This window comes from Ceratotherium simum, chromosome 1 (assembly GCF_057802395.1).
Source record: "Ceratotherium simum simum isolate JZ-2026a chromosome 1, ASM5780239v1, whole genome shotgun sequence".
Taxonomy (NCBI): domain Eukaryota; kingdom Metazoa; phylum Chordata; class Mammalia; order Perissodactyla; family Rhinocerotidae; genus Ceratotherium; species Ceratotherium simum.
In genome coordinates, this window is record NC_141900.1 from 53862015 (window position 1) to 53889845 (window position 27831).

Here is a 27831-nt window from a genome sequence, read left to right on the forward strand (position 1 = left end):
ACAGATGAATGGATAAACAAAATGTGGTATATACATACCATGGAATAGTACTCAGTCTTAAAAAGGAAGGCAATTCTGATACATGCTACAACATGGATGACCCTAGACGATATTATGCTGAGTGAAATAAGAAAGACACAAAAGGACAAATATTGTATGATTCCACTTAAGTGAGATACCTAGAATAGTCAAATTCATAGACAGAAAGTAGAATAGAGATCACCAAGGGCTGAAGGAAGGATGGAAATGGGGAGTTATTGCTTAATGGTATAGAGTTTCAGTATGGGATGTAGAAAAGTCCTGGAGATGGATAGTGGTGATGATTGCACAACAGTGTGAATGTACTTAATGCCACTAAATTGTACACTTAAAAATGGTCAAAATTTTATAAGTATATTTTACCACCGGAAAAAAAAAAAATAACAGTCCAATCCTGAGGATAGAAGAATGGTGACACAGGAGGATTTGGCCTCTCAGATCCAAGAGGACCCTATCCTTAAAAATAGTTAGAATGGTAAATTTCATGTTATGTATATTTTACCAGGATTAAAAAAAAAAAAAAGCCTCTTTCCAAAACCACACTGCCTTCCTGGGAAAGAAACTCAAACCATACCCCAAATTGAGGTTCCCAAGTAGGCTTATAATAGACTCACTTTTGTCCCCTTAAGCTGCTTATTTTGATCCTATTGTATATATAGTAAGTGAATTTCTCTTTCATAATGAATTTAAATCATTATTACTTAACAGGCTATTTCAAAGTCTTAAAAATTATAATAAAAAGCCTGTAAAAATATCTTAGCAATTTCTGTAAATTTAAATTATTCCTAAGCCTTGCCCCCCCTCACAAATAAGGAAAACCTCCTATATTGATTTTCCTAATTGCTACTAAATAAGACATCTCTAATGTATTATTTATTGGTCAGCATTCTGAGCTAGGTAGGATATTTTTCCGTCCTGGAAGAAAGATGAGCTAATTATTGTAGCATTTTTCTCTTCTTACCCACCATTTACTTTATCATTTATTTTTTGTTATAAATTTCTCCACAAATATTAGCTTATTAATAAAGTTAAATGAAGGAAAAAAGTATTAAATGACTATAAATAATTTTATTATTGCCAATTATTAACTTGTTTGTTAACTTATTTAGAAGTGAGAATGAAGAGAATCCAGGCTATAAAAAGAAAACATTGTACTATAGAGTTCTATTCCATGTTCCTAATAAGGTGGTACACGTGGCTTCATATCAGCAAAGCGTTCAGATTTTGAATGTTTTCTTTTCTAAAGGGTCTTAACATAAGCACATGTATAGTCACATGAGTAGATCCCTGCAAGTTGAAAGGAAGGGGTGGAGGAGGAGGTGAGTCACTTATTAAATATGGCTTCTAAGTGCCTAATATTTTGCTGTTTGTCATCCCCTTTTACAAAAGAGAAAGCATTCTTGGACAGGTGAAGTGACCTGACAGTAATTCCACATTGTTCAGCTCTGCAACCAGAGTTGTCCCAGAAGAATGCCAAGCCAGTTGGCTTTCAACATCGTAATGAGGTAGTTAAGACACAAAAAATCCTGTGTTTCTCGTATAACTACCATAAAGACCTTCTTATAGCAGATGTTCAGTTAAAATTTGGTAGCTAAAAGAGGTAGAAATTTGTAAAGGAGTAGCGAGAGGTTTTTCAGACTGTATTCTGGGAGGACTGGGGTACTGGGGTTTTCCAGGAGCCTCTTGAGGAGTGGAAGAAGGTGGGGAGGGGGGGTGACAAGCAGGTAGAACTGACCTCTCCACCCCCCACTGAGGTAATTCAAACACAGCAGCTACCCATTAATTTGTATAGTTTATTTAAATATATCAAGTTTCCCCGTGTACTTTCATTTGATGAAGGGATGTTGAAGCTTAAAAAAAGTGTTTGAAAACCACAAGACTGCATCATGGAGCATATGTCGCCAATGAGCCCCAAGTCCACAAGCTAGGAGACAGTGAGTGGAGAACTTGTGTTCTCATAGATTTCCCACCCCATGCTTACTGTGGGACAGTGGAACTCTGTGTTTACAGGCGTCTGCAGAGAGTATATTACCTCTGTTAATTGACCCAGCAGTCAAATGCAGGCCCTCTCAAATTCTCACAGCTTTGCATTGTTCTCCTTTATTTTTTCCTGTTGCCCACCTTTATTTAAAGCCCATGACCACCCACCCCTGGTGAGAAGCTGTCTGGTCTCCTCAGGCCCTTATCTCTGCCCTAGCAATTCTGTGAGGGATGTTTTAAAGCACCCTCTGCTTCAAAGTCCAAGCTGATTACCTGGTGACTTATGGTTGTACGTGGAATTTTCAAGTAATCTGAAAAATGCCCCCGAAATGTCAAGTAGAGACCTATCTTCCTGTTGATCTTTCTTTGGTCAAATACCTAATTGTTTGGCTTTTAGCTTTGTATAAACTGTAAAGGAGGAGAGGAGATGCTAGGAAATCCTTTCAAATTGGTACTTTCTAGAAGAAATAATAGCAACAAAGACGTATTGAAAATCTATCACACCTACCTTGAGGCATCTGAAGAAAATGTGGAATGGATTGTACTACCTCCCTTATCTTTGCAATAATTCTTGCTAAAAGACAAAGCAGTAGGTCAAATTTCTTTGATCAGTTTTCTAGGAGGCCTTGGCTTCCAAAATTTCTTCTATGTCTTAAGTCTGAAACAATTCATGTTGAATTTTTTTTTTTGTTTCCTATGGCTAATACTTCAGTTTTAGATTACATTTATGGTGTAGTGGAACTGTATTTTTATAGTGCACTTTATAGTACCTTGAGTGTGTAGGGTACTTGTAGGCCCATTTTATAGGCCTTTGGAGCATAGCTTTTTCTTTTTTAAAGTATTAGGCATTTCTATGATAATTATTATTTGATATACTCAGATAATTCATGCTGTAATAAATTAAATTGTAATATAATATATACCTTGATCAAATGTTTATACTTTAGACCATGAGCTTGGCAGAGTAAGATTATACAGATGAGTAAGTACAGGCTATTCCAGTCTGGGGAACATCAATGCACACTAAGGCACAGCTGCAGAAATAGTCACCCCTACTGTCAGTATTCAGGTGTCAGACAACTGCATGAACTTTTGTAGGATAAGTAAACTTGCTCCGTATGTAATGCCTAACAAGTGAAGAAATATAAGAAGAGATATGTATAAAAATGCCTGTGAAGTGAGCCCCCTATGAGGAGGAGGAGATCTGGAATAATATAAACCCGCATCAGGAAACCTTGTAATTCTGATTCTGTCACAAGAGGCTGCACACCATTCTCCGACTTTTTCTAGTTGCAATCTCCTAATTGATTTTATGCCATTCTCTCTCCCTACATTCTCCTTAGAGTATGATGTGTTCTATGTGCCCTTGTATATTTTTAAGTTAAATTCCATACACATTAATTTGTTTTGAGAAATGTTTCATAATATTGTGAAATCATTGAGCTAATTGGTAACATCTTATAGTTTCATCAATAAGGTTTGAGATCTGTTTGCTTTTAGAAAATAACATTTGTAACTTCGAGGAAATGTAATTGAATAAATTGAAGAGATATGGGCCAGGAGCCTGGGTCTCTGGGTGTTTTCACCTTCACGGTGGTAGTCCTTCTAATACGTACCCACTCAACAACAGCGTTCCTACATTCTTTTAAGGCACTGCTGTAGGCAAGTCCCAGGGTCTCCAAGACCCAGAAGAGAATTCAAACTTGAAATTTGAATGAGAAAAGTCAGATCAGTATAGGCTGAACGTCTTACCTCTAAAAACTAGTCACATCAGACAAACCCAAACTAAGAGAGATTCTACAGAGTATCTGACTGGTATTCCTCAAAACTATCAAGTTTCTGAAAAATAAGGACTATCTGAGAAATTGTCACAGCCAAGAGGAGCCTAAAGAGACATAAAGACTAAATGTAATGTAGTATTCTGGAGGGGATCCTGGAACAGAAAAAGGATAATAGGTAAAAATTAAGGAAATCTGAATAAAGTATGGACTTTAGTTAATAATAATGTATTGATACTGTTTCATTAGTTGTGACAAATGCACCATAGAAATGTCAGATGTTGACACTGGGGGATACTGTGTGTGGGGTACATGGATACTGTACTATCTTTGCAAATTTTCTGTAAACCTAAAACTTTTAAAATAAAAACTGTATTTAAAAAACTAAAAATAAGTAATCACATTTTTACCAATTTTGTTATACCATTCATAAGGATGCTTCTGTGTAAGCATGACTTAGAATTACCACAAAAAAAGTAAATAGGAGACTGAGGAAAACAAAAAGCAAACAATAAAAACTCTTTCTCCAAATATCATTCACTCATTAGTTTAATGAAATGTCTATATATTTGGCAATATGAAAAATAAAGGAAGCACTAAGCATTTTAATGCTTAGACCTCTCTTCTACTGCAGAGTATGTACACATAAATATCATCTATAGAAATTCACATATGCTAATAAGTGCCAATTAACATTATTATTATTAGGTGTCCATTATCAGACCTTCCTGAAGTTAAGAAAAAGAAGTCTTCCTACTTCCTACAGTGCGGTTAGTTGCTCCTCAATCCACTTTATCAATACATTTGCATCACATTCATTAAAATGTCTCAGTCCCATTCAGGATTTTTGCAGAACTTCAAGAATGGCCAACTAGGGTGCTGTGTACAGATGCTTCTTTTGTTTGACTTTCTTTTTCTTAACAGCTTTTTTTGAGGTTTAATTGACTTACAATAAACTGCACATGTTAAAGTATACAACTGGAAAAGTTTTGGCGTATATGTACACCTGTGAAACCATCACCACTATCAAGATAATCAACTAGTCACTCTCAAAAATTTTCATGTGTTTTTTGTAACCACTCCATCCTGACCCTCCCTAACCCTCCTCCCCTGCCACTGATTTGTTTACTACCACTATAGATTAATGTATATTTTCTAGAACTTCATGTAAATTTAATCATATAGTATGTATTCTGTTCTATCTGGCTTTTTTCACTCACCATGGTTTTTTTGAGACTTGTCCATGTTGTGGAATGTATCGGTAGTTCCTTCCTTTTTGTTGGTGAATAGTATTCCATTGTATGGATATACCACAGTTTGAGCTCACTGGTATTGATACCCATTTGAGTTATTTGGTTTGTCTGCAGTTTTGGGATACAGATAAGGCTGCTCTGAACATTCATATGTAAGTCTTTCTGTGGCCATGTGCTTTTATTTTTCTTGGGTAATTACCTAGGATTTGAATGGGTGGATTTTATGGTACAAGTGTGTTTAACTTTTTAATTAAGTGCCAAGCTATTCCTTTTACATTCCTATAATATATGAGAATTCCACCTACTCTATATACTTGCCAACACCTGGCATTTTAATTTTAGCCATCTGAATAAATGTGCAGTGGTATCTCGTTGTTGTTTTACTTTGGATTATCCTGATGACTAATGATGTTGAGTATCTTTATGTGCTTCATGGTCATCTGTATCACTTCTTTGTTAAAGTGTCTGTTCAAATGTTATGCCTATTTTTTAATGGGTCATTTGTTTTCTTATTGAGTTTTGAGAGTTCTTTATATATTCTTTATATTTCTGGATACAAGTACTTTCTCAGATATTTGAAAATATTTCTCTCCATCTGGGACTTGTCTTTCCATTCTATTAAGAGTGTCTGCCAAAGAACAGAATTTTTTAATTTTGACAAAGTTTATAAGTTTATCTTTATTTCTTTTCTTTTTTTTTTTGGGGTGAGGAAGATTGGCCCTGAGCCAACATCTGTTGCCAGTCTTCCTCTTTTTTGTATGTGGGTCACCACCACAGCATGGCTTGATGAGTGGTGTAGGTCCGCACCCAGAATCTGAACCTGCAAACCTGGGCCACTGAAGCAGAGTGCACAAATTTAACCACTATGCTACTGGGCTGGCCCCAATTTATCATTTTTTTTCTTTTATAAATCCGTCCTAGCCAGAGCAATCAGGCAAGAGAAATAAATAAAATGAATCCAAATTGGAAAGAAAGAAGTGAAACTGTCACTATTTGCAGATGACATGATTTTATATATAGAAAACCCTAAAGAGTCCACCAAAAAACTTTTAGAAGTAATAAACGAATATGGTAAAGTTGCAGGATACAAAATCAACATAAAAAATCAGTTACATTTCTATACACTAACAACGAAGTAGCAGAAAGAGGAATTAAGAATACCATCCCATTTACAATTGCAACAAAAAGAATAAAATACCTAGGAATAAACTTAACCAAAGAGGTGAAAGAGCTGTACACGGAAAACTATAAAACACTGCTGAAAGAAATTGAAGAAGACACAAAGAAATGGAAAGATATTCCATGCTCTTGGATTGGAAGAATTAACATAGTTAAGATGTCCATACTTCCTAAAGCCATCTATAGATTCAATGCAATCCCTATCAAAGGTCCAACAACATTTTTCACAGAAATAGAACAAAGAATCCTAAAATTTATTGGGAACAACAAAAGAGCCCGAATAAGTAAAGGAATCCTGAGAAAAAAGAACAAAGCTGGAGGTATCACACTCCCTGATTTCAAAATATACTACAAAGCTATAGTAACCGAAACAGCATGGTACTGGCACAAAAACAGACACATAGATCAATGGAATAGAATCGAAAGCCCAGAAATATACCCACACATCTATGGACAGCTAATCTTTGACAAAGGAGCCAAGAACATACAATGGAGAAAAGAAAGTCTCTTCAACAAATGGTGTTGGGAAAACTGGATAGCCATATGCAAAAAAATGAAAGTAGACCCTTACCTTACACGATACACAAAAATTAACTCAAAATGGATTAAAGACTTGAATGTAAGACCTGAAACTATGAAACTTCTAGAAGAAAACATAGGCAGTATGCTCTTTGACATCGGTCTTAGCAACATATTTTCAAGCACCATGTCTGACAGGGCAAGAGAAACAATAGAAAAAATAAACAAATGGGACTACCTCAAACTAAAAAGCTTCTGCACAGCAAAGGAAACCATCGACAAAACGAAAAGACAGCCTAACAATTGGGAGAAGATATTTGCAAACCATACATCTGATAAGGGGTTAATCTCCAAAATATACAAAGAACTGATGCATCTCAATAACAAAAAAACTAACAACCCAATTAAAAAAATGGGCAAAAGACCTGAACAGACATTTCTCCAAAGAAGATATACAGATGCCCAATAGGCACATGAAAAGATGTTCAAAATCATTAACTATCAGGGAAATGCAAATCAAAACTACAATGAGATATCACCTCACACCCGTCAGAATGGCTATAATTAACAAGACAGGAAACAACATGTGTTGGAGAGGATGTGGAGAGAAGGGAACTCTCATACACTGCTGGTGGGAGTGCAAACTGGTGCAGCCACTATGGAAAACAGTATGGAGATTCCTCAAAAAATCAAGGATAGAACTACCATATGATCCAGCTATTCCACTGTTGGGTATTTATCCAAAGAACTTGAAAACATCAATGCATAAAGATACATGCACCCCTGTGTTCATTGCAGCATTTTATTCACAAGCCAAGACTTGGAAGCAACCCAAGTGCCCATCAAGGGACAAATGGATAAAGAAGATGTGGTATATATACACAATAGAATACTACTCAGCCATAAGAAATGATGAAATCCAGGCATTTGTGACAACATGGATGGACATTGAGGGTATCATGCAAAGTGAAATAAGTCAGAGGGAGAAGGTCAAATACCGTATGATTTCCTTCATTAAGTAGTAGATAATACCAACAATAAACAAACACATAGAGACAAAGATTGGATTGGTGGTTACCAGAGGGGAAGGGGGGAGGGAGGAGGGCGAAAGGGATAATTCGGCACGTGTGTGGTGATGGGTTGTAATTAGTGTATGGGTGGTGAACATGATGTTATCTATGCAGAAATAGAAGTATAATGATGTACACCTGAAATTTATACAATGTTATAAACCAATGTTACTGCAATAAACAAAAAATTTAAAAAATAAATAAATCTAAAAATAAATAAAAATAATAATAATAATAATTTTGACAAAGTTTATCTTTATTTCTTTTTTTTTTTTTTTGGTGAGGAAGATTGGCCCTCAGCTAACATCTGTTGCCAGTCTTCCTCTTTTTTGTATGTGGGTCACCACCACAGCATGGCTTGATGAGTGGTGTAGGTCCGCACCCAGAATCTGAACCTGCGAACCTGGGCCACCGAAGCAGAGTGCACAAATTTAACCACTATGCTACTGGGCTGGCCCCAATTTATCATTTTTTTTCTTTTATAAATCAAGCCTTTAGTGTCCTATTTAAGAAATCTTTGCCAAATCCAAGATCACAAAGATTTTTGCTTACCTTTTCTTCTAGAAGTATTATAGTTTTAGTTTTTACATTTAGGTTAATGATCAATTTTAAGTTAGTTTCTGTACATAGTGCTAGGCATGGTTTGAAGTTAGTTTCATTTTGTTTTTTTTTTGCATATGGCCTTCCAGTTGTTTTAGTGTCATTTGTTGAAAATACTGTCTTTACTCCACTGAATTGCCTTTGCACCTTTGTGAAAAAATCAGTTTGTCCACATATGTGTAGGTCTACTTCTGGATTCTCTATTCTGTTATATTGATGGATTTGTATCTCTTCATGGCTTATTTTCCTCTTTTATATTTAATTAATTTCTTCTTGGATCTTTATTATTTCCTTTCTTCTGCTTACTTTAAGTTTAACTTGCTCTTCTTTTTTTGTTGTTGTTTTCTTGGGTGAATCTGAGATCATTTACCTGAGAAGTGTTAATTAGTTTCCAAGTATTTGGGGATTTTCCAAATATCTTTCTGTGGTCAGAGAATGTACTTTGTATGACTTGAATCCTTTGAAATTTATTGAGACTTGTTTTATGGCACAGAATACAGTCTGTCTGGGTAAATCTTCTATTTAGACTTGGAAATAATGTGCATTTTTCTGTTTGGGTGGAATGTTCTATAAATGTCAATTATGTCAAGTTGGTTGACAGTGTTATTCAAGTCTGCCTTATCCTTACAGATTCTCTGTCTACTTGTTCTGTAAATTTTTGAGAGAGGGGCATTAAATTCTTCAACTATTATTGTAGATTTGTGGATTTGTCCTTGCAGCTGTATCCATTTTGGTGTCATGTATTTTGGAGGTCTGTTATTATGTGTATAAACATTCAAGATTGTCATGTCATAATGAATTGACCCCTTTATCATTATGATATAAACTTTTTTACTCTGGTTATAACCTTTGCCATTTAATCTACTTTGTCTGATATGAATATAGCCACTTCAGCTTTCTTTTACTTCATGTTAGCATGGTATGTCTTTTTCCATCCTTTTACTTTTTTTTTTTTTTTTATAATTTTATTTATTTATTTTTTCCCCCAAAGCCCCAGTAGATAGTTTTATGTCATAGCTGCACATCCTTCTAGTTGCTGTATGTGGGACGCAGCCTCAGCATGGCCGGAGAAGCGGTGCGTCGGTGCACGCCCAGGATCCGAACCCGGGCCGCCAGCAGCGGAGCGCGCGCACTTAACCGCTAAGCCACGGGGCCAGCCCCATCCTTTTACTTTTGACCTATTTGTGTCTTTATATTTAAAATGTGTTTATTGTAGGTGGCATATAGTTGGATCTTGGTTTTGTATTCAATCTGACAATCTCTGACTTTTAATTGGTGTGTTTAGACCATTTACATTTAATGTGATTATTAATATGATTAAATTTAAATTTATCATCTTGCTATTTGTTTTCTTGGTTTCTGTTTTCCTCATGTTCTGCCTTCATTTGAATTAACTGAGTACTTTTTATGATTCCTTTTTATCTCTTTTGTGAGTTTATTAGCTGTAACTCTTTGTTATTTCAGTGATGAGTTTAGGGTTTATAGTATACACCTTTAACTTATCATAATCTACCCTCAAATGATATTACATCACCTCACATATAGTAAAAGAACTTACATTAGTATATTTCCATTCCTTCACTTCTGGCCTTTAAGCTATTATTATTAGACATTCTACTTATACATATGTTATAAATGCCATACTACATTGTTTTTGTTGGGGAAGAGGGGGTTGCTTAGTCAATTATTTTTTTCTAAAGATTTAAATAAAAAGGAAAAAATTATATAATTCCTCATGTAGTTACCATTTCCAGTACTCTTTATTTCTTTATGTATATTCATATTTCCATTTGGTATCATTTCTTTGCACTTGAAGGACTTCCTTTAAGATAGCACCATTCTACTGTTGATGAATAATTTCAGCTTTTGTATGTCTGAAAAAATCTTTGTTTCACCTTCAGCTTTGAAAAATGTACTTTCTGTATATAGAATTCTAGGCTGAAAGTTGGAGTTTTTTTGTTCTGTTTTGTTTTGTTTCAGTACTTTAAAGACATTGCTCTACTGTCTTCTTGCTTGCATTTTTTTCTGATGAGAAATCTACTGTCATTTTTATCTTTCTTCCTTACTATGTAATGTGCCTTTTTTTATATGGCTGCTTTTAAGATTTTTCTCTTTATCTCTGATGTTGAGAAATTTGATTTTGATATACCTTGGAGTAGTTTCCTTCATGTTTCTTGTGTTGAGCTTCTTGGATCTGTGGGTTTGTAGCTTTTATCAAATCTGGAAACATTTTGCCATTGTTTCTTCAAGTATTTTTTCTTCGCCAAAAAGGATACCAATTACATGTATATTAGGCTGGTTAAATTTGTCTCAGAGCTCACTGATGTTCTTTTCTTTTTTTTTTTTTTTTTTTTTTTGTCTTTTCTCTCTGTGTTTAATTTTGGATAGTTTCTATTGCTACATCTTTGAGTTCACCTGCTTTTTCTTCTGCAATATCTAATCTGTAATTAACCCCATCTACTGTGTTTTTCATCTTAAAAATTGTATTTTTCATATCTAGAAAATTAATTTAGGTCTTTTTTATAGTTTCCATGCCTCTACTTAACTTTTTGGACATATGGGATACAGTTATAATAATTGTTTTAATCTTTGTCTGCTGATTCTTACATTTGTGTTAGTTCTGGGGCAGTCTGTATTGATTGATTCTTCTCCTCATTATTGGTTGTATTTTCTTGCTATTTTGCATGCTTGGTCATTTTTTATTGGATGTCGGAAATTGTGAATTTTACCTTGTTGGGTGCTGGTTATTTTTCTATTCTTAGAAATATTCTTGACATTTGTTGAGAGATACAATTTTAAGTTACTTAAAAACAGATCTTTTTTTTCTTTACTTTTAATTTTTGTTAGGCTAGATGAGAGCCATATTTAATCTAGAGCTAATTATTCTCCACTATTGAGGCAGGACTCTTTTGAGTACACTACCCAGTACCCCTATGAATTTTAAAGTTTTACAGTCATGCTGATTGGAACAGGCATTATTCCCTCCCATATATGAGTGCTGGGTGCAGTACCCTCTAATCTTTTCACATAGCTCTTTCTCCAGCCTTGAGTAGTTTCCTCACGTTTTCCTGCAGTCACTTCTCTGCTGAATACTTGAGGAGGATCCTCTAAAGATCTCCTAAGTTCTGTCTCTGCATTTCTTTCCTCTCCAGTGCTCCTTGCTGTGAACTCTTACTGCTTTGGTCTTCCCAGACTCTTAGCTTCACTTCTTTAACTCAGCAAATCAACCAAGCTTCACCTGCATTCCTCCTCCCGACACTGTACCCTGAAAACTCTCTCAAGGCAATAAGCTGGGGCAATTGTGGTACTCACCTTCTGCATTTCAGGTATCTCAGAGATCACCATGCTTCATTGCCTAATAATGTTCATTGCTTCAAAAACCATTTTCCATATATTTTTCCAGTTTTTTTCTTTGTATCAGGTGGGAGGGTAAATCTTATCCTTGATACACCATCTTGGTTGAAAGCAGAAGTCTGTCTTTTATTTTATACAATTGACTCTTCATTTTTTGAGGCACTGCTTTGGTATTTCTCCTTTTCCAATATATTCATTATTTTTTGTAAAATTCAGAAATCACCCATTTTTGACATCATAAGTAATAAACTATCAGAGAGTATAGCTTATAAATATTGTTTAAATGAAGTACATATTATGGAATCAAAAATAGCTCTTTTGGTATGTATGCTCAGTATTATAAGGTCACCATGAAGGATCAATAATTCTCATCATTACCTGCATTTCAACAGAAGGAGTTTAAATGGGTCTACTTGGTTTATGTGTAAAACTGTTATAAAGATGTACACTTGCCAAATGAAAGCCTGCCTTTGGTGCTGCTATAAGGTATAGGAAAAGAAAACTTGCAAGGTATAAGAAGCAGTCAATGCAAAGGCCTTTAGTCAAATTAACTGGATGATATCTTACAGAGATGAAGCAGGGTTTGTGGACTTGGAGTATTCAAAGTGTCTGAGTTTGTGTTTCAGCATTGCCACCTACCTGCTATGTGGACTGGCATCCATTGCTTAACTTCTCTGAGCCTCAGTTTCCCTATCTCTCAGAGGGAAATAAGCATACTTCCCCAATTAATTTATGGGACTGTGTAAGCAAAACTAAATAGAAAATGTTAGTTATAGAACCTTTTAAACTCTAACATTCTTCAAAACACAAGATATTTTCAAAAGTAAGAATTATTTTTGCCATCACTAGTTAATAACCTGTAATGTTGTTTGGCTCATTATGGATGGCTATTTCATATGGCCTTCCTACTTCTTTTTTAAAGATAATAGTACTGACTAGTGTGAGTCAACTGAAATTAAAATTATATACACATACATAATTTTATACATATATATAATTCAGTTGTCTTAGTAAAAAGAGAAAAAAGTAATTTAAAAAGTTCAAACTATTTTATCTATAATTATTTATTACAGCATGAATCATTTTTACTTTGATCATTTTACAACCTCTTAAATCTCAAAAATATGATAGGTCCGAATGAAAAGATAGAATCTAAGGGTTGAAAAAAACCTTGAAAGTCCTGTATCCATATGTAAATACAGATTGATAGGTAATTTGTAAAGAACAAATTTCATTTCTGAATGCCATTCACCTGTTCAGAAACCTCCAATAAGTTCTATTCTCTGCAGAAGAAACACTCCTTAGCATTGTTTTACGTGAACTAGCCCTAAATCCTATTCCTGTCCCCATGGTCTTTCGTTCTTCATACACCTCTGCTGTATGTGAACCTCAGTATTCTCCACAAATTCATGTTCTTTGAGGCCCAACCGCCTGGTCTTGCTGTAACCTCTATCATAATTGCCCCTCCTCTTTTTTTCCCACTTGACAAACTTCTGTCCATTTATTAAGACCCTACTCAGAAGTCATCTATTTGGCAGTCTTTCTCTATTCGACTAGACAGTTAATCACTTCTATGCTCTGTAGCATTTTTACATAACTTCTATTATAGATTTATTACTTTATGTTGTAATTATATTTCTGCCTCCCTTATTAGCTCTCTCAAGGACGAGGACTTTGACTTATCTTTGGAATTGCCCTCAGTAAATCGTCAAGAGTTTGCAGCTTGAAGATATTCAATTAATAATTTAAAAGCTATTGTTTATTGTGAGCTTTCTGTGTATGAGGCATGGTACCAAGAACATCAATCTGCACAATAACCCTAAAATATAGTTAGGGTAATTTTCCGCATTTAACAAGTGAGGAAACTAAGACTCAGAGAAATTAAGTAACTAGCCTAAGATCACAAACCAAGAAATTGGCAGAAACAAGATTCAAGCCTAGGAATTGTGACTCCAGAGAACACAAATGATGAAGAAATTGTTGAAAATTAGATTTTCCTTTATAAATGTGATACTGTCTAGTCTATAAATAAGATTACTTACCATTTGCACTTAATTAGCATATAATACAATAACAGTTATGTCCAGCATCACATATGTCAGAGTAGCTGGATTATGAGTTTTTATTGCAACAGTGGACTCCATTCCTGTATCATTAGTCTTCTTAGTCTGTTGTTCTTAAAACTTGCTTAGCTATTCATGCAAGGTGGTAATCTGCTTTCACAGTAAAAAAAGCCAAGGGAAATTTGGTTGCCAGTCATATTATCTCATTATCTCATATTTTTAGAAAAGAGATCTGACACATAGGTAGGGCTGCTGGGGGCAGAAATAACCAACTATTCTATCTACTCTATGTGACAGGAGATGTAGGTTAAATATAATACAAATTTAGATGCTTTGAATAATAATTAGTCTGATTATTAGAACATTATTGAGGTCATAACAAGAAGGGAACCTTGCCTTGGACGGATGTTAAACTATCCTTTTTTTCCTTTTTTTCTACCTGTTTAAAGGACTCTCCTAATATCCATGCTTGGGATGAATCAGCTAAGTTACACCCATGTGAAAACCCTTTTACCTTTACCAATGGTCCGGGCCAGCTAGGTAGTTTGTGGGGCCCAGCGAAAAATGAAAACGTGAGGCCTCTTGTTCAAAAATTGTTTAGAAGATGGCAACAGTAGAGCATTATACCAAGTATGGGACCCTTCTAAGCATGGGGCCCTGAGCGACTGCATAGTTCATATACTCATGAAACTAGTCCTGCCAATGGTCTCTTTACTGGCACCATAACTAGGAGAAACTTTAGACTGACTGTGATACAGTAACCTAGACTCACTTCTAACCTTTAGGTGTCATTTCTCATTACTAAATCAAATTATAACATTGGTTGGTTTGATGAAGTACAAAATGTGCATGCATGCACATACACACACATACATATCAGGTATGTATATGTATATATATTTTTTGAATATGTATGTATTCCTGAAATAAATATATATGTGCGTGTATGTATGTATGTATATATATATGTGACATCTACAGATGAGTACATTTCAAGAACCAAAATTAATAACAATACCTACTTAATGCAGAAGCCTAGCTTTGATGAGTTATAGTGTCTCCATCCCAAATCCTGTTTCCCTAAGTAATTTTAAAAATTAAAGCCCAGGTAAAACACCCAATTTAGGTAGTAACCGCCTCTCTATGGCCATTTGGAACCTGAGTGATGTATATGATTCCTCTTTAACTTTCCTGAGCCTAGGCCATAATTTCAAAAGATTTTAAGTTAAAAGTACATGACTATATCTGAGAGAGTTCCAGTTTGCCCCTTTTGTCCCACCCAAGAGTGTCCTGGTTTGGATGATACTTTAGATGGTCACCTTAACATAAGCCAAATGTATCAGAATATACTTTTCTTCATTTTTTATTTTAAATAAGGTACTGTAAAAATAATAGTAAAACAAAGGCCTTTAATCATAACAGTGTAACTATTTTCAGTTTTTCATAATAGCATTTATTTGTTGCTCGTGTGCATATATACATGTTACTGATGGGAACAAAAGCTATCAAAAATAGAACCTACTTTCCCAAATTGTTTTAGCTTTTCTGCTTTTAAACAAAAATAAAATACATGTATGTCAAATAAAATTGAGAAAAGAAGAATACCGCCTATAGGCCTAATAATTAAATAAAGGCACTATTAGTATTTTGATATATATCTAGATAGGTGTCTTTTTGTATGGATAGTTTTTTTTTTTTTTTTTTTTTTTGGCAAGGAAAGATTCGCCCTAAGTTAACATCTGTTGCCAGTCTTATTCTTTTTTTTTTTCATTCCTCCCCAAAGCCCCAGCGCATGGTTGTATATCCTAGTGGTAAGTCTTTCTGGTTCTTCTTTGTGAGCCGCCACCACAGCATGGCAACTGACAGATGGTTGGTGTGGTTCCGCGACCAGGAAATGAACCCAGACTGCTAAAGCAGTGCGACCACCGAACTTTAACCACTAGGCCATCAGCGCTGGCTCTATGGATAGATTTTTTTAAACATAGTTGTAACATGATGCATAAATTTTTTTCCTGCATTTTTTCCATATAACATCATGTCATAAATCTGTTTCCACATTATTATTTAGTCTTAATAATTATTGTTTGGAAAAGTTTCTTTCTTGTATAGATTTGGAATAGAAGAGATTGAAAGAAATATTCATCTGCTTCATCAAGTATATCTACTGCAATACAGAGACCCTTTTCAGGGAATAGAGAACACCATACCAAATTCTAGTACCAGTCCGTCCAGTGACTGGCTGAGGCCGTAAGCAAGCTTTGTAACTTTTCTGAGCTCCAATTTCTTTCCCTCTAATGGATAAGAATAGAAATAAGAATGATAAAAGCAAATAGCAGTAATATAGCGGTATTATTAATAGTTATAAATATTAGCTATCAATTCTTGAGTACCTGTAAAAGTTTTGGTTTGCTTGTAGTATGCCACAAGTATCAGTGATTGTGCTAGGCATTTACAAAAAATACACTACCTCAAGAATAGTCAAGACAATCTTGTAGAGGAGCAATAAAGCTAGAAGACTTAGATTAATAGATATCAAGGCCTATTCTAAATCTATAGTGGTTAACACAGTATAGCATTGGTGCAATAATAGACAGACTGAATAGTAGAACAGTATACAGAATACAAAAACAGACACAAAATAATGGTCACCTGATTTAATGACAAAGACAACTCTGCAATGCAATGGAGAAAGGCTGGTCTTTTCAAAAAATATCTTTTCTATATACGAGGACTTAGTCAGATACTATGTATTACAATTATTTTTCCCTCTCTGGGTTCTATGCATCTGGATATATTCAGTTTGTGAAAGTGCATTGATCTGTACACTTGTGTGTTCTTTTCCATATGTTTATCATACTTGTAAAAAGGTCAAAATATATATTAGCTTGAACCCAACTAGTTAAGTAATATCCTCATTTTAGAGATGAGGAAAATGAGAAATAGTATGTTTAAGTTACTGAGTAACTAATAGTCAGGCAGCTATTAAGTGGCTAAGATTAGTCTCTAGTTTCCTTTCTAGTTCTAAGATACTATGGTTTTATAAATCCACTGATTTGGAGTCTAATTAACTTTCTGACTATCTTTTTATTTTAGTTTTTATTGGCCTTTCTAATCTATTAAAGTTTCCAAATTTCTATATCCTAAAATAAGCCTTTGATATTTAAAATAATACTACAAGAAGTATTCTTGAATATTGCAGAGTTTCTTATTTCCACTAATTTTGTGTTTCTTTTCTATATTTATTGTTTTGTAGGCAAGCAGAGGTCGGACTACAATTGTAGTAGCACACCGACTTTCTACTGTTCGAAGTGCAGATCTGATTGTGACCATAAAAGATGGGATGGTAGTGGAAAAAGGAACACATGCTGAACTAATGGCAAAACAAGGTCTATATTATTCGCTTGCAATGTCACAGGTAATGTTTACATGACATAAAGTTATATTAGCAGGGTTTTTTTTAACTTTTCAGAGATCATACCATACCAGAAAACAGAAGTCCTGAATTATAATCTTAAGTTTCACAAAGCAACCAAGGTTTATTTATAGCTCCTCAGTGAAGAATTTCAGTGTGTCTAATATCCTCAGCATTGTGCTAGATAATATGATGAAAGTTAAAGAACTAATGGGTACATAGCACCTAATATTTGCCAGGCACACTACAAATAGGCTTCAAAGCTTGTATGTGGCAGATACAGAACAATCTAACTCTATATACTGTGATCTTTTTGTTAGAACACAAAGAAATATAACATACAATTCCTACTTAAAACTTAGCTACAGAGGCAAAATGCAGAATAGTGCATACAGATGTTACAAGTTGTAGAAATAAGAAACAAGATTGATGGGGAGAGGGGGAGCTAGATTACCCATAGAAGGTTTCATGAAGAGGCCTTGAAGGCTAGAAAGTGGGAGGTGGAAAAGGAGCAGAAGTCTAGGTATAGGTGAAACAGCTGCATGGAGGTAAGAAGGAACTTGGTGTGCAACTAAACAGAAAGGAGACCAGTCTTCCAATAATAAAGATGAGTGTTGGGGGAATAATGGAAAAAGTTAGATAATGAAGGTCAGATGATGGAAGTTCTTGGAAGCCAGGCAGAAGGTTGGGATTTACCATGTAGGAAGCACTTAACATGGTGCCTGGCTCACAGTGGGCACTCAATAAATATCTGCTGAATGAAGGGATGCACATAGAAATCCCTACAATATACATACCACATTCTCACAGATGGACCAGAAAGCTCATGTTGGGCGATTGAAAGGAGGCATGATAATGCTAGAAGCACATTGGCAAATTCCTGTGTTTTAGGAACCACGTTTCTGCACACTATGTGATCCACCCTACTGGATTTCACGTAGTTTTTTCATTAGGGCATATGAATATAAATGATAGGGATTAGACTATAGCTATCTTCTTCATTCTGGGCCAGCCTTCTTCTCTTGACCTAGAAGGCAGCCTTCTTTCCAAGGGGTCTTTGACAGAAAACTATATCGCAACACTTTTCAGTTTATTTTACTTCTTTAACTTTCTGACATATTTTTGATGTCAACATTGTTAGCCCACAAATTAGAAGATTTAGAAAGTTATGAGCCTCCTTCTCCTCATCAAACCTAAAAATTCACGTTTCAAACCCTAGCTTTCTCCACAATACTAGAATGAAGTATTTTTAAACGTATCCTATAAAGCAATGACAGTAAAAAAAAATTTGAAAATATAATCTTATGTTGATTTAAAAACTACCCAATTCCAATTTTGTTTCATATACTGCCATGTTTTTCTTTAAAAATAAGTTAATATAGGTATTCCAGAGGTAGAAAGGAGCAGAGAACTTGTTCAAAGAAATAATATCTGAGAACTTCCCAAACCTGGGGAAGGAGCTGGAATTATATGTAAATGAAGCTAATAGATCTCTGATTTACATCAATGTAAAAAGACCTTCTCCAAGGCATATATAAGTAAAACTGGCAAAAGTCAATGACAAAGAAAAAATATTGAGGGCAGCAAGGCAGAAGAAAATAACCTACAAAAGAACCTCTATCAGGATTTCAGCAGATCTCACAGTAGAAACCTTACAGGCTAGAAGAGAGTAGAATGATGTATTCAAAATTATGAAAGACAAAAACTTTCAGCCAAGAATACTCTATCTAGCAAAAATATCCTTCAGATATGATGGAGAAATAAAAACCTTCCCAGATAAACACAAGCTGAGAGAGTTCATCGCCACAAGAAATGGTCAAGAAGGCCCTCATACCTGAAAAAAAAAGAAAGCGTTTGCAAAGCCTTGAGCAAGGAGATAAATAGACAGACAAAATCAGAAAATTGCAGCTCTCTCTCAGAACAGTTTAGCAAACAATTATAACATTAAAGATAAAAGGAAGAGAATCATCAAAAATAACTATAATCACTTCATTTTAATCACAAACTCACAACACATAATGGAATAAGTTGTGACAACAATAACTTAGGGGAGAGGAAAAGGATAGAACCTGCTTAGACTGAGGAAATAAGAGGCTATCAGAAAATTGAGTGTCTCATCTATGAGATCTTTATACAAACTTCACGGTATCCACTAACCAAAAAATCAGATCAGAGACACAAATGATAAATAGTGAGAAAACCATGATAGAGAACCACCAAACTGAATTGGCAGTCGAAATTACATGGGATGAGGAACAAGGGAAATACAGAACTACCGGAAAACAAGTGATAAAATGTCAGCTTTAAGCCCTCATATATCAATAATCACTCTAAATGTAAATGGATTGAATTCTCCAATCAAAAAGACACAGAGTGGCTGGATGGATTAAAAAACAAGACCCAACAATATGCTGCCTCCAGAAACACATCTCAGCTCTAAAGACAAACACAGGCTCAGTGTGAAGGGATGGAAGATGGTACTCCAAGCTAATGGCAAACAAAAGAAAGCAGATGTTGCCATACTTATATCAGACAAAGTAGACTTCAGGATAAAAATGACAATGAGAGACAAAGAGGGGTAGTATATAATGATAAGAGGGACACTCCACCAAAAGGACATAACACTTATATATGCACCTAACACTGGAGCACCAATGTACATAAAGCAACTATTAACAGACCTAAAAGGAGAAATTAATGGCAACACAATAACAGTAGAGGACCTCAGCACCCCGCTTACATCAATGGATAGAGCATCCAGACAGAAAGTCAACAAGGCAATAGTGGAATTACACAAAAAACTAGACCAGATGGGCTTAATAGATGTATAGAGAACACTCCATCCAAAACCAGCAGAATACACATTCTTCTCAAGTCCATATGGAACATTCTCAAGGATAGACCGTATGTTGGGAAACAAGGCAAGCCTCAATAAATTTAAGAAGATTGAAATCACATCAAGCATCTTTTCCAACCATAATGCTATGAAACTAGAAGTCAGCTATAAGAAACAGCTGGGAAAGTGAAAAATATGTGGAGACTAAACAACATGCTACTGAACAACCAATGGATCAATGAGGGAATTAAAGGAGAAATCAAAAAATACCCGGAGACAAATGAAAATGAAAATACACCATACCAACTTATGTGGGATGCAGCAAAAGTGGTCCTAAGAGGGAAATTCATAGCAATACAGGTCCACCTTAACAAACAAGAAAAATCTCAAATAAGGAATCTTAAACTACACCTAATAGAACTAGAAAAAGAAGAACAAACAAAGCCCAAAATCAGCAGAAGGAGGGAAATAATAAAAATTAGAGCAGAAATAAATGAAATTGAAACCAAAATAAACAATAGAAAGGATCAATGAAATTAAGAGCTGGTTCTTTGAGAACATAAAAAAAATTGACAAACCCTTAGCCAGACTCACTAAGAAAAAGAGAAGTCTCAAATAAAATTAGAAATGAAAGAGGAGAAATTACAAAGGATACCACAGAAATATAAAGGATTATAAGAGAATACTATGAAAAACTATATGCCAACAAATGGGATAATTTAGAAGAAATGGATAAATTCTTAGACTCATACAACTTCCCAATACTGAACCAAGAAGAAAGGGAGAATCTGAATAGACCAATCACAAGCCAAGCAATTGAAACAGTAATCAAAAACCTCCCCAAAAATAGAAGTCCAGGACCAGATGGCTTCTCTGGAGTATTCTACCAAACATTCAAAGAAGATTTAATACCTATCCTTCTCAAACTATTCCAAAATATTGAAGAAGACAGAACACTTCCTAACTCATTCTACAAGGCCAATATCACCCTGATCCCAAAGTCAAACAAGGACAACACAAAGAAGGAAAATTACAGGACATTATCACTGATGAACATAGATGCAAAAATCCTCAGCAAAGTATTGGCAAACCAAATACACCAATACATTAAAAGGATAATACACCATGATCAGATGGGATTTATACCAGGGACACAGGGATGGTTGAACATCTGCAAATCAATCAACGTGATACACTACATCAACAAAATGAGGAATAAAAACCACATGATCATCTCAGTAGATGCAGAGAAAGCATTTGACAAGATCCAACATCCATTTATGATATAAACTCTCAACAAAATGGCTATAGAAGGAACATACCTCAAAATAGTAAAAGCCATATATGACAAACCCACAGCCAACATCATACGCAATGGGGAAAAACTGAAAGCCATTCCTCTGAGAGCAGGAACAAGACAAGAGTGCCAGCTCTCCGCAGTCTTATTCAACATACTACTGGAGGTTTTGGCCAGAGCAATTAGGCAAGAAAAAGAAATAAAAGATATCCAAATTGGCAAGGAAGAAATGAAACTCTCACTGTTTGCAGATGACATGATTTTATATATAGAAAACCCTAAAGAATCCATCATAAAACTATTAGAAATAATCAACAACTACAGCAAAGTTGCAGGGTACAAAATCAACTTACAAAAATCAGTTGCATTTCTATACTCTAATAACGAACTAAGAGAAAGAGAAGTCAAGAATACAATCCCATTTACAATCGCAACAAAAAGAATAAAATATCTAGGAATAAATTTAACCAAGGAGGTGAAAGACCTATACAATGAAAACTATAAGACATTATTGAAAGAAATTGATGATGACATAAATAAATGGAATGATATTCCATGCACATAGATTGGAAGAATCCACATAGTTAAAATGTCCATACTACCTAAAGCAATCTACTCATTCAGTGTAATCCCAGTCAGAATCCCAATGACATTCTTCACAGAAATAGAACAAAGAATCCTAAAATTCGTATGGAGCAACAAAAGACCCCAAATAGCTAAAGCAATTCTGAGAAAAAAGAACAAAGCTGGAGGCATCACAATCCCCGACTTCAAAATATACCACAAAGCTATAGTAATCAAAACAGCATGGTACTGATAGAAAAACAGACACACAGATCAATGGAACAGAATTGAAAGCCTAGAAATAAAACCACACGTCTATGGACAGCTAATCTTCGACAAAGCAGCCAAGAACATACAATGGACAAAGGAAAGTCTCTTCAATAAATGGTGCTTGGAAAACTGGACAGCCACATGCAAAAGGATGAAAGTAGACCGTTATCTTTTGCCATACACAAAAATTAACTCAAAATGGATTAAACACTTGAAGGTAAGGCATGAAACATAAAACCCCTAGAAGAAAATATAGGCAGTGCACTCTTTGACATCGGTCTTAGAAGGATCTTTTCGAATACCACGTCTCCTTGGGCAAGGGAAACAAAAGAAAAAATAAAAAAATGGGACCACATCAGACTAGAGCTTCTGCAAGGCAAAAGAAACCAAGAACAAAATGAAAACACAACCCACCAACTGGGAGAAAATATTTGCAAATCATATATCCGACAAGGGGTTAATCTCCAAAATATGTAAAGAACTTGCACAACTCAACAACAAACAAACAAACAACCCGATCAAAAAGTGGACAGAGGATCTAAGCAGACATTTTTCCAAAGAAGATATACAGGTGGCCAACAGGCACATGAAAAGATGTTCAACATCACTAATCATTAAGGAAATACAAATCCAAAGTACACTGAGATATCACCTTACACCTGTTAGAATGGCTATAATTACCAAGACAAAAAAATAACAAATGTTGGAGAGGATGTGGAGAAAAGAGAAATCTCATACACTGCTGTGGGAATGTAAACTGGTACAGCCACTATGGAAAACAGTATGGAGATTTCTCAAAAAATTAAAAATAGAAATTCCATACAACCCAGCTATCCCACTACTGGGTATTTATCCAAAGAACTTGAAATCAACAATTCAAGTTATGCACCGCCACGTTCATTGCAGCATTATGCACAAGAGCCAAGAACTGGAAGCAACCCAAGTGCCCAACAACTGGTGAATGGATAAAGAAGATATGGTATATATATATACAATGGAATACTACTCAGCCATAAATAACGACAAAATCATCCCATTTGCAACAACATGGATGGACCTGGAGGGTATTATGATAAGTGAAATAAGCCAGACAGAGAAAGACAAACACCGTATAGTTTCACTCTTATGTGAAAGATAAACAAACACATGGACAAAGAGAACAGATTAGTGGTTACTAGAGAGAAAGGGGGTTGGGTGGTGGGCATAAGGGGTAATGGTGCACATATATATGGTGACTGACAAATAGTAATGTACAACTGAAACTTCACAATGTTATGAACTGTTATGACCTCAATAAAATTAAATTAAATTAAAATAAAAGGTGTTATTTGCCAATTAAATTTGCATGATTTTCATCCAACAGTAGATGTAATAATTTATGAAGTCATTAAGTTCGATATTTTCAAAATATTAAGTATAACAAGAAAAGGTAATAACTGTGGTCAAATTAACCCTATTTTCAGATTTTTTAAAACTACTACACTCACATCTTTCTTTGAAGTAACATGTCTTTATTTTTCACTATGAGTAAACTATAATTCCATTATTACATCTTAGGTTAAATAGTTTCACAATGTAAGGAAAACAAATACGGAGTGTTTGTGATGTAAATGTATAAAATTTTAAAACACCTTATTCAAAATGGATTAGTATTGTCTGGTTACCTAAAATAATGTTTATTCTCATATAACAATGCCATTTTAAATGTTAATACTCAATGAACAACTGTAATATTCTGGGTACTGTATAGGAAACATAACATACAAGATATCTACATAAACAGTAACTCATTTCTGAAACTCTGGATGCACTTATTTGCCACTGTTGCCTGTAGTGTCCAAATGAATCAATTTATGAGAATTCATGATGATCCTAAGTATTACAAAGTTAATGCTGCTAAGAGAATCAATCCTGAGAAGCAGAACAGCTAAGTGGTTAAGGTTATGAGCTCTAGAGACACTGCAAGTTGAAATCCCGCCTCTGCCACTTAATAGTTTTAGGACCTTGGGCAAGTTATTTAAATTCTCTGTGCTTCAGTTTTCTAATCTCTAACATGGGGAAATAATAGTAACCTATTCATGAATTACTGTGAGTCTTAAATAAGTTCATTCATGTGAAGTGCTTAGAATTATTGTCAGCATGATAAATGTTATTATATTACTGTTATCAGCATTAGCATTATCCAATTAAACTTTTCAGAAAAGTTCAAACCATTGAAATTAATGGCTGTAATTATTTATCTAAAACATACCTGATTCTTTACAGACATATTCCTTTAGTGAGTTTCCACATGAAAATGAAATAAAAACGGGTAGAGATAGAGGCCAGGCCCGTGGCCTAGTGGTTAAGTTTGGCGTGCTCTACTTCAGTGGCCTGGGTTCGGTTCCTGGGCGTGGACCTACACCACTTGTCAGCAGCCATGCTGTCGCAATGACCCATATACAAAATAGAGGAAGATTAGCACAGATGTTAGCTCAGGGCGAATCTTCCTCCAGCAAAAAAAAAAAGAAGAGGAAGATTGGCAACAGACGTTAGCTCAGGGTGAATCTTCCTCAGAGGAAAAAAAAAAAAAACAGGTAGAGATATATATATACCAAAACTTCTTGTTATTTTGCCTAGCAGCCTTCTCAGGAAAAGAATTTGACTTTGACCTGTTAAAGCACCTTCTCAGAAAAATTTATTATAAGAAGACATCAAAATTTTATTTTAAACTTGCCACAAAGTAAATAGCTCCCGAAAAAAGACAAATAAAAGATTTCTTTCTCGGTAGAAAAATTTATAGAAAAAAAGAAAGTGATAGCATAAAGGAATATCTGATCAAAGATGTTAGGATAGTGTAAAGCTGTTTAAAGTTCATTGTACTTCGAAATGACTGATAAACAGTTATTAAGCTTGTCAAAGAATCACAGTGTCCCTAGGAAGCCTTCCATGGGCATATTCTCCTTTGCACCTAAATCCAGCTATGTGTTTCCATCTCCACGCCCCACCCTGGTCTGCGCCACCATCGTTCTAACTGGGCTTCTCATTTCTGTCTTGCCCTGCTCCTCCTATCACTTCATGGGGAAGTAACAAATTTATTCACACCACATTCAGATGAGCAGATAATATATAGCTCCTTTATTTCACTAAAACTGGTCTTATTTCTCTGAGTAGCAAGAAAAACAAAAACTAGACTTAGAGTAATCTGGTTTAGAACTTCATCCTAGTCTATGATTTAAACAATTTCTTTAAGGTTAACTTGGTATGTTTGTAATTTCTTATTCTTTAGGAGCTGGCCCCACCAATTTTGCCTTTTCATCAGTTTGGAATGGGCAGCAGTGGCAGGCCTGGAAAGGATTATTGTCTCCTGAGATCTCTCTCAGGCCCAGGACCAGCCTCACACTTAAGTGCCTAGCTACATGTTATACATTTATAAGTTCTGGAAAGGGCTATGAAGAAGGGGTCAGAAAGAGAATCTTGGAGTCATCTCTCTCACAAAGCTTCTTTTACTAAAATCTGTCCCTGCTAGTGGAATAATTGTTTTGGATTAGGGCATTGTTTTCTCCAGTTAATTATATAAGTCTTTGGAAAAGAAGGCACAATAAGCTATTGTCACTCACTAACATTTTAGTATGGGTTGGACTTACTAGCTCTCTATCAAGCTTGAAAACTTCAGCAAGAATTGCACGAGAATATACTTGTTTCAGTAACAGAGGCAATACTGTTTTAGAGAGATACTTAATAAAGTTCCTTTGAATTTTTAAGGCGTTATTCTAATGGTAACATGTATATTCTTCATTTAAGGATATTAAAAAAGCTGATGAACAGATGGAATCAATGGCATATTCTTCTGAAAAAAATACCAGCTCAGTTCCTCTGTGCTCTATGAATAGCATCAAGTCAGACTTTACTGACAAGTCTGAGGAATCCATCCAGTATAAAGAGGTAATGGTTCAAACTTGTTGATATCAACAAGTTTTACCCACATATTCTCCAGTGAATTTTTATTTAATCCTTATAATGTTTAGAATTTATTTATAATAAAATGTTACTATAACACTAAGTTTATAAAACGTAAGTCTTTCCAAACTTTGTTGTAGCATCACTATGACACTATAAGAAAGAGGCCCTCAAATAACACTGCATTTTTGTTAGAGGTCATCGTTGGCGTAAGAAATCTCATGATAATGATACATTATTCTTTCCTATGAGGCAAACCGTGAGTTAAAACAGTGCCTCAGGAAGTGTGTGATGCTCAAGATCAATTTCAGTCATATAAAGACCTAAATCCACTCCACTCCCTGGACACAGCACATACAGGATTCAGTCCTCCAATTTCAGGGCACAAACCCAAATAGCTCTGTTCACTTGGGCAGGGAGTACTTATTCCCATGCTTGCTTTCCCACTGCTACCCCCAGGCTCTTTCCAAGTACAGATTACCCTGCTTTAACCCTTCTTACACCTCATACCCCTCAGTACTACCTCTCTTCAGTCTCCACTCTTACCTCAAGTCTCATTTCTCTATCCCCATTCAGCCTCCTTTCTTTTAATGTGCCCAGCACCCGCTTTGGGCCTCAAACTCCACTCTGAACATTTTCCTCACCACTCTTTCATGAAGCATCATTCCATCTCAATCTCACCCCAGCCCATACTTCTAGCCTCCCCATTCCCTAGGCCCCAATCCTCTCTGCAACCCCTGTCAATTTTCATTCAGCCCCCTGTTGTTGCTTCTCAGTTGTAAATTCACACACCATGAAGGTGAGGACCCTAGCCCCTGTATATTAGCTTCTGTCTTCCTAACCCCCAGCTTGCATATCATCACATTCCTATCTTTGGCCCACTGTTCCCTCCCAAACTGGAGTTCCCTTCTTCTCCTTGGGTCTGACAGATAACTTGGGGTTCAACCACTGCTTAGCTGTTCCCACCATCTTTCTGCCTGCTCTTCTTCTCAGTCTCATCTGTCAATTATCTGTCCCAAAGCCTCTGGATTATCTGCCCCAAACCCCTTATGCCCTTCTCTGGCATTGCCAGTTTATTGCTTTTAATTCTAGGTACAATTCCTTCCCTTTAGGTACGAGGTCCTACATAGCATTCATGCTTAGATTTTTTTCCCTGTCTACTAATTGTTTTTTTTTTCTGGTGAGGAAGATTATCCCTGAGCTAACACCTGTTGGCAGTCCTCCACTTTTTGCTGAGGAAGATTGGCCCTGGGCTAACATCCGTGTCCATCTTCCTCTACTTTATGTGTGGGACACCTGCCACAGCATGGCTTGATAAGCAGTGCCTAGGTCCGTGCCCAGGATCCGAACCTGTGAACCCTGGGCTGCCGAAGCAGAGCATGCAAACTTAACCACTACGCCACTGGGCTGGCTCCCTAATTTTCTTTTTTTAAAAAATTTATTTAAGTAAACATACAAAGAAAAATGTTAGGTAAATAATAGTATAGATGGTACACCATGTGGCAAAAGGCCTAAGTATAAGAATGTAGTACCAGAGTTTGTACTGTACAAGAATTTGTGAAACACTGTTCAAGAGTGTAGAAAACACTGTGTTAAAACATCTATTAATAGCTGCTGGACATATCACCATAATTGCTGCAAACAAAATGGAAATCTGCCTCAAAGTCTGAAAATTCAC

General features: G+C 35.5%; 1 protein-coding gene and 1 long non-coding RNA gene across 2 annotated transcripts in view; one reads left to right on the plus strand and one right to left on the minus strand.

Annotated features, from left to right (window-relative positions):
- The window catches only part of LOC147918200 (uncharacterized), a 475202-nt gene that overhangs the window by 157327 nt on the left and 290044 nt on the right, over nt 1–27831 (minus strand). The gene's annotated exons all lie outside the window — the stretch shown is intronic.
- Nucleotides 1–27831, plus strand: part of ABCB5 (ATP binding cassette subfamily B member 5) — a 118138-nt gene that overhangs the window by 31722 nt on the left and 58585 nt on the right. Inside the window, exons 14-15 of the mRNA XM_004418938.3 lie at nt 17089–17250; nt 25998–26138. Of these exons, the coding sequence (XP_004418995.1) occupies nt 17089–17250; nt 25998–26138 (303 nt within the window). The remainder of the gene's footprint in view (nt 1–17088; nt 17251–25997; nt 26139–27831) is intronic.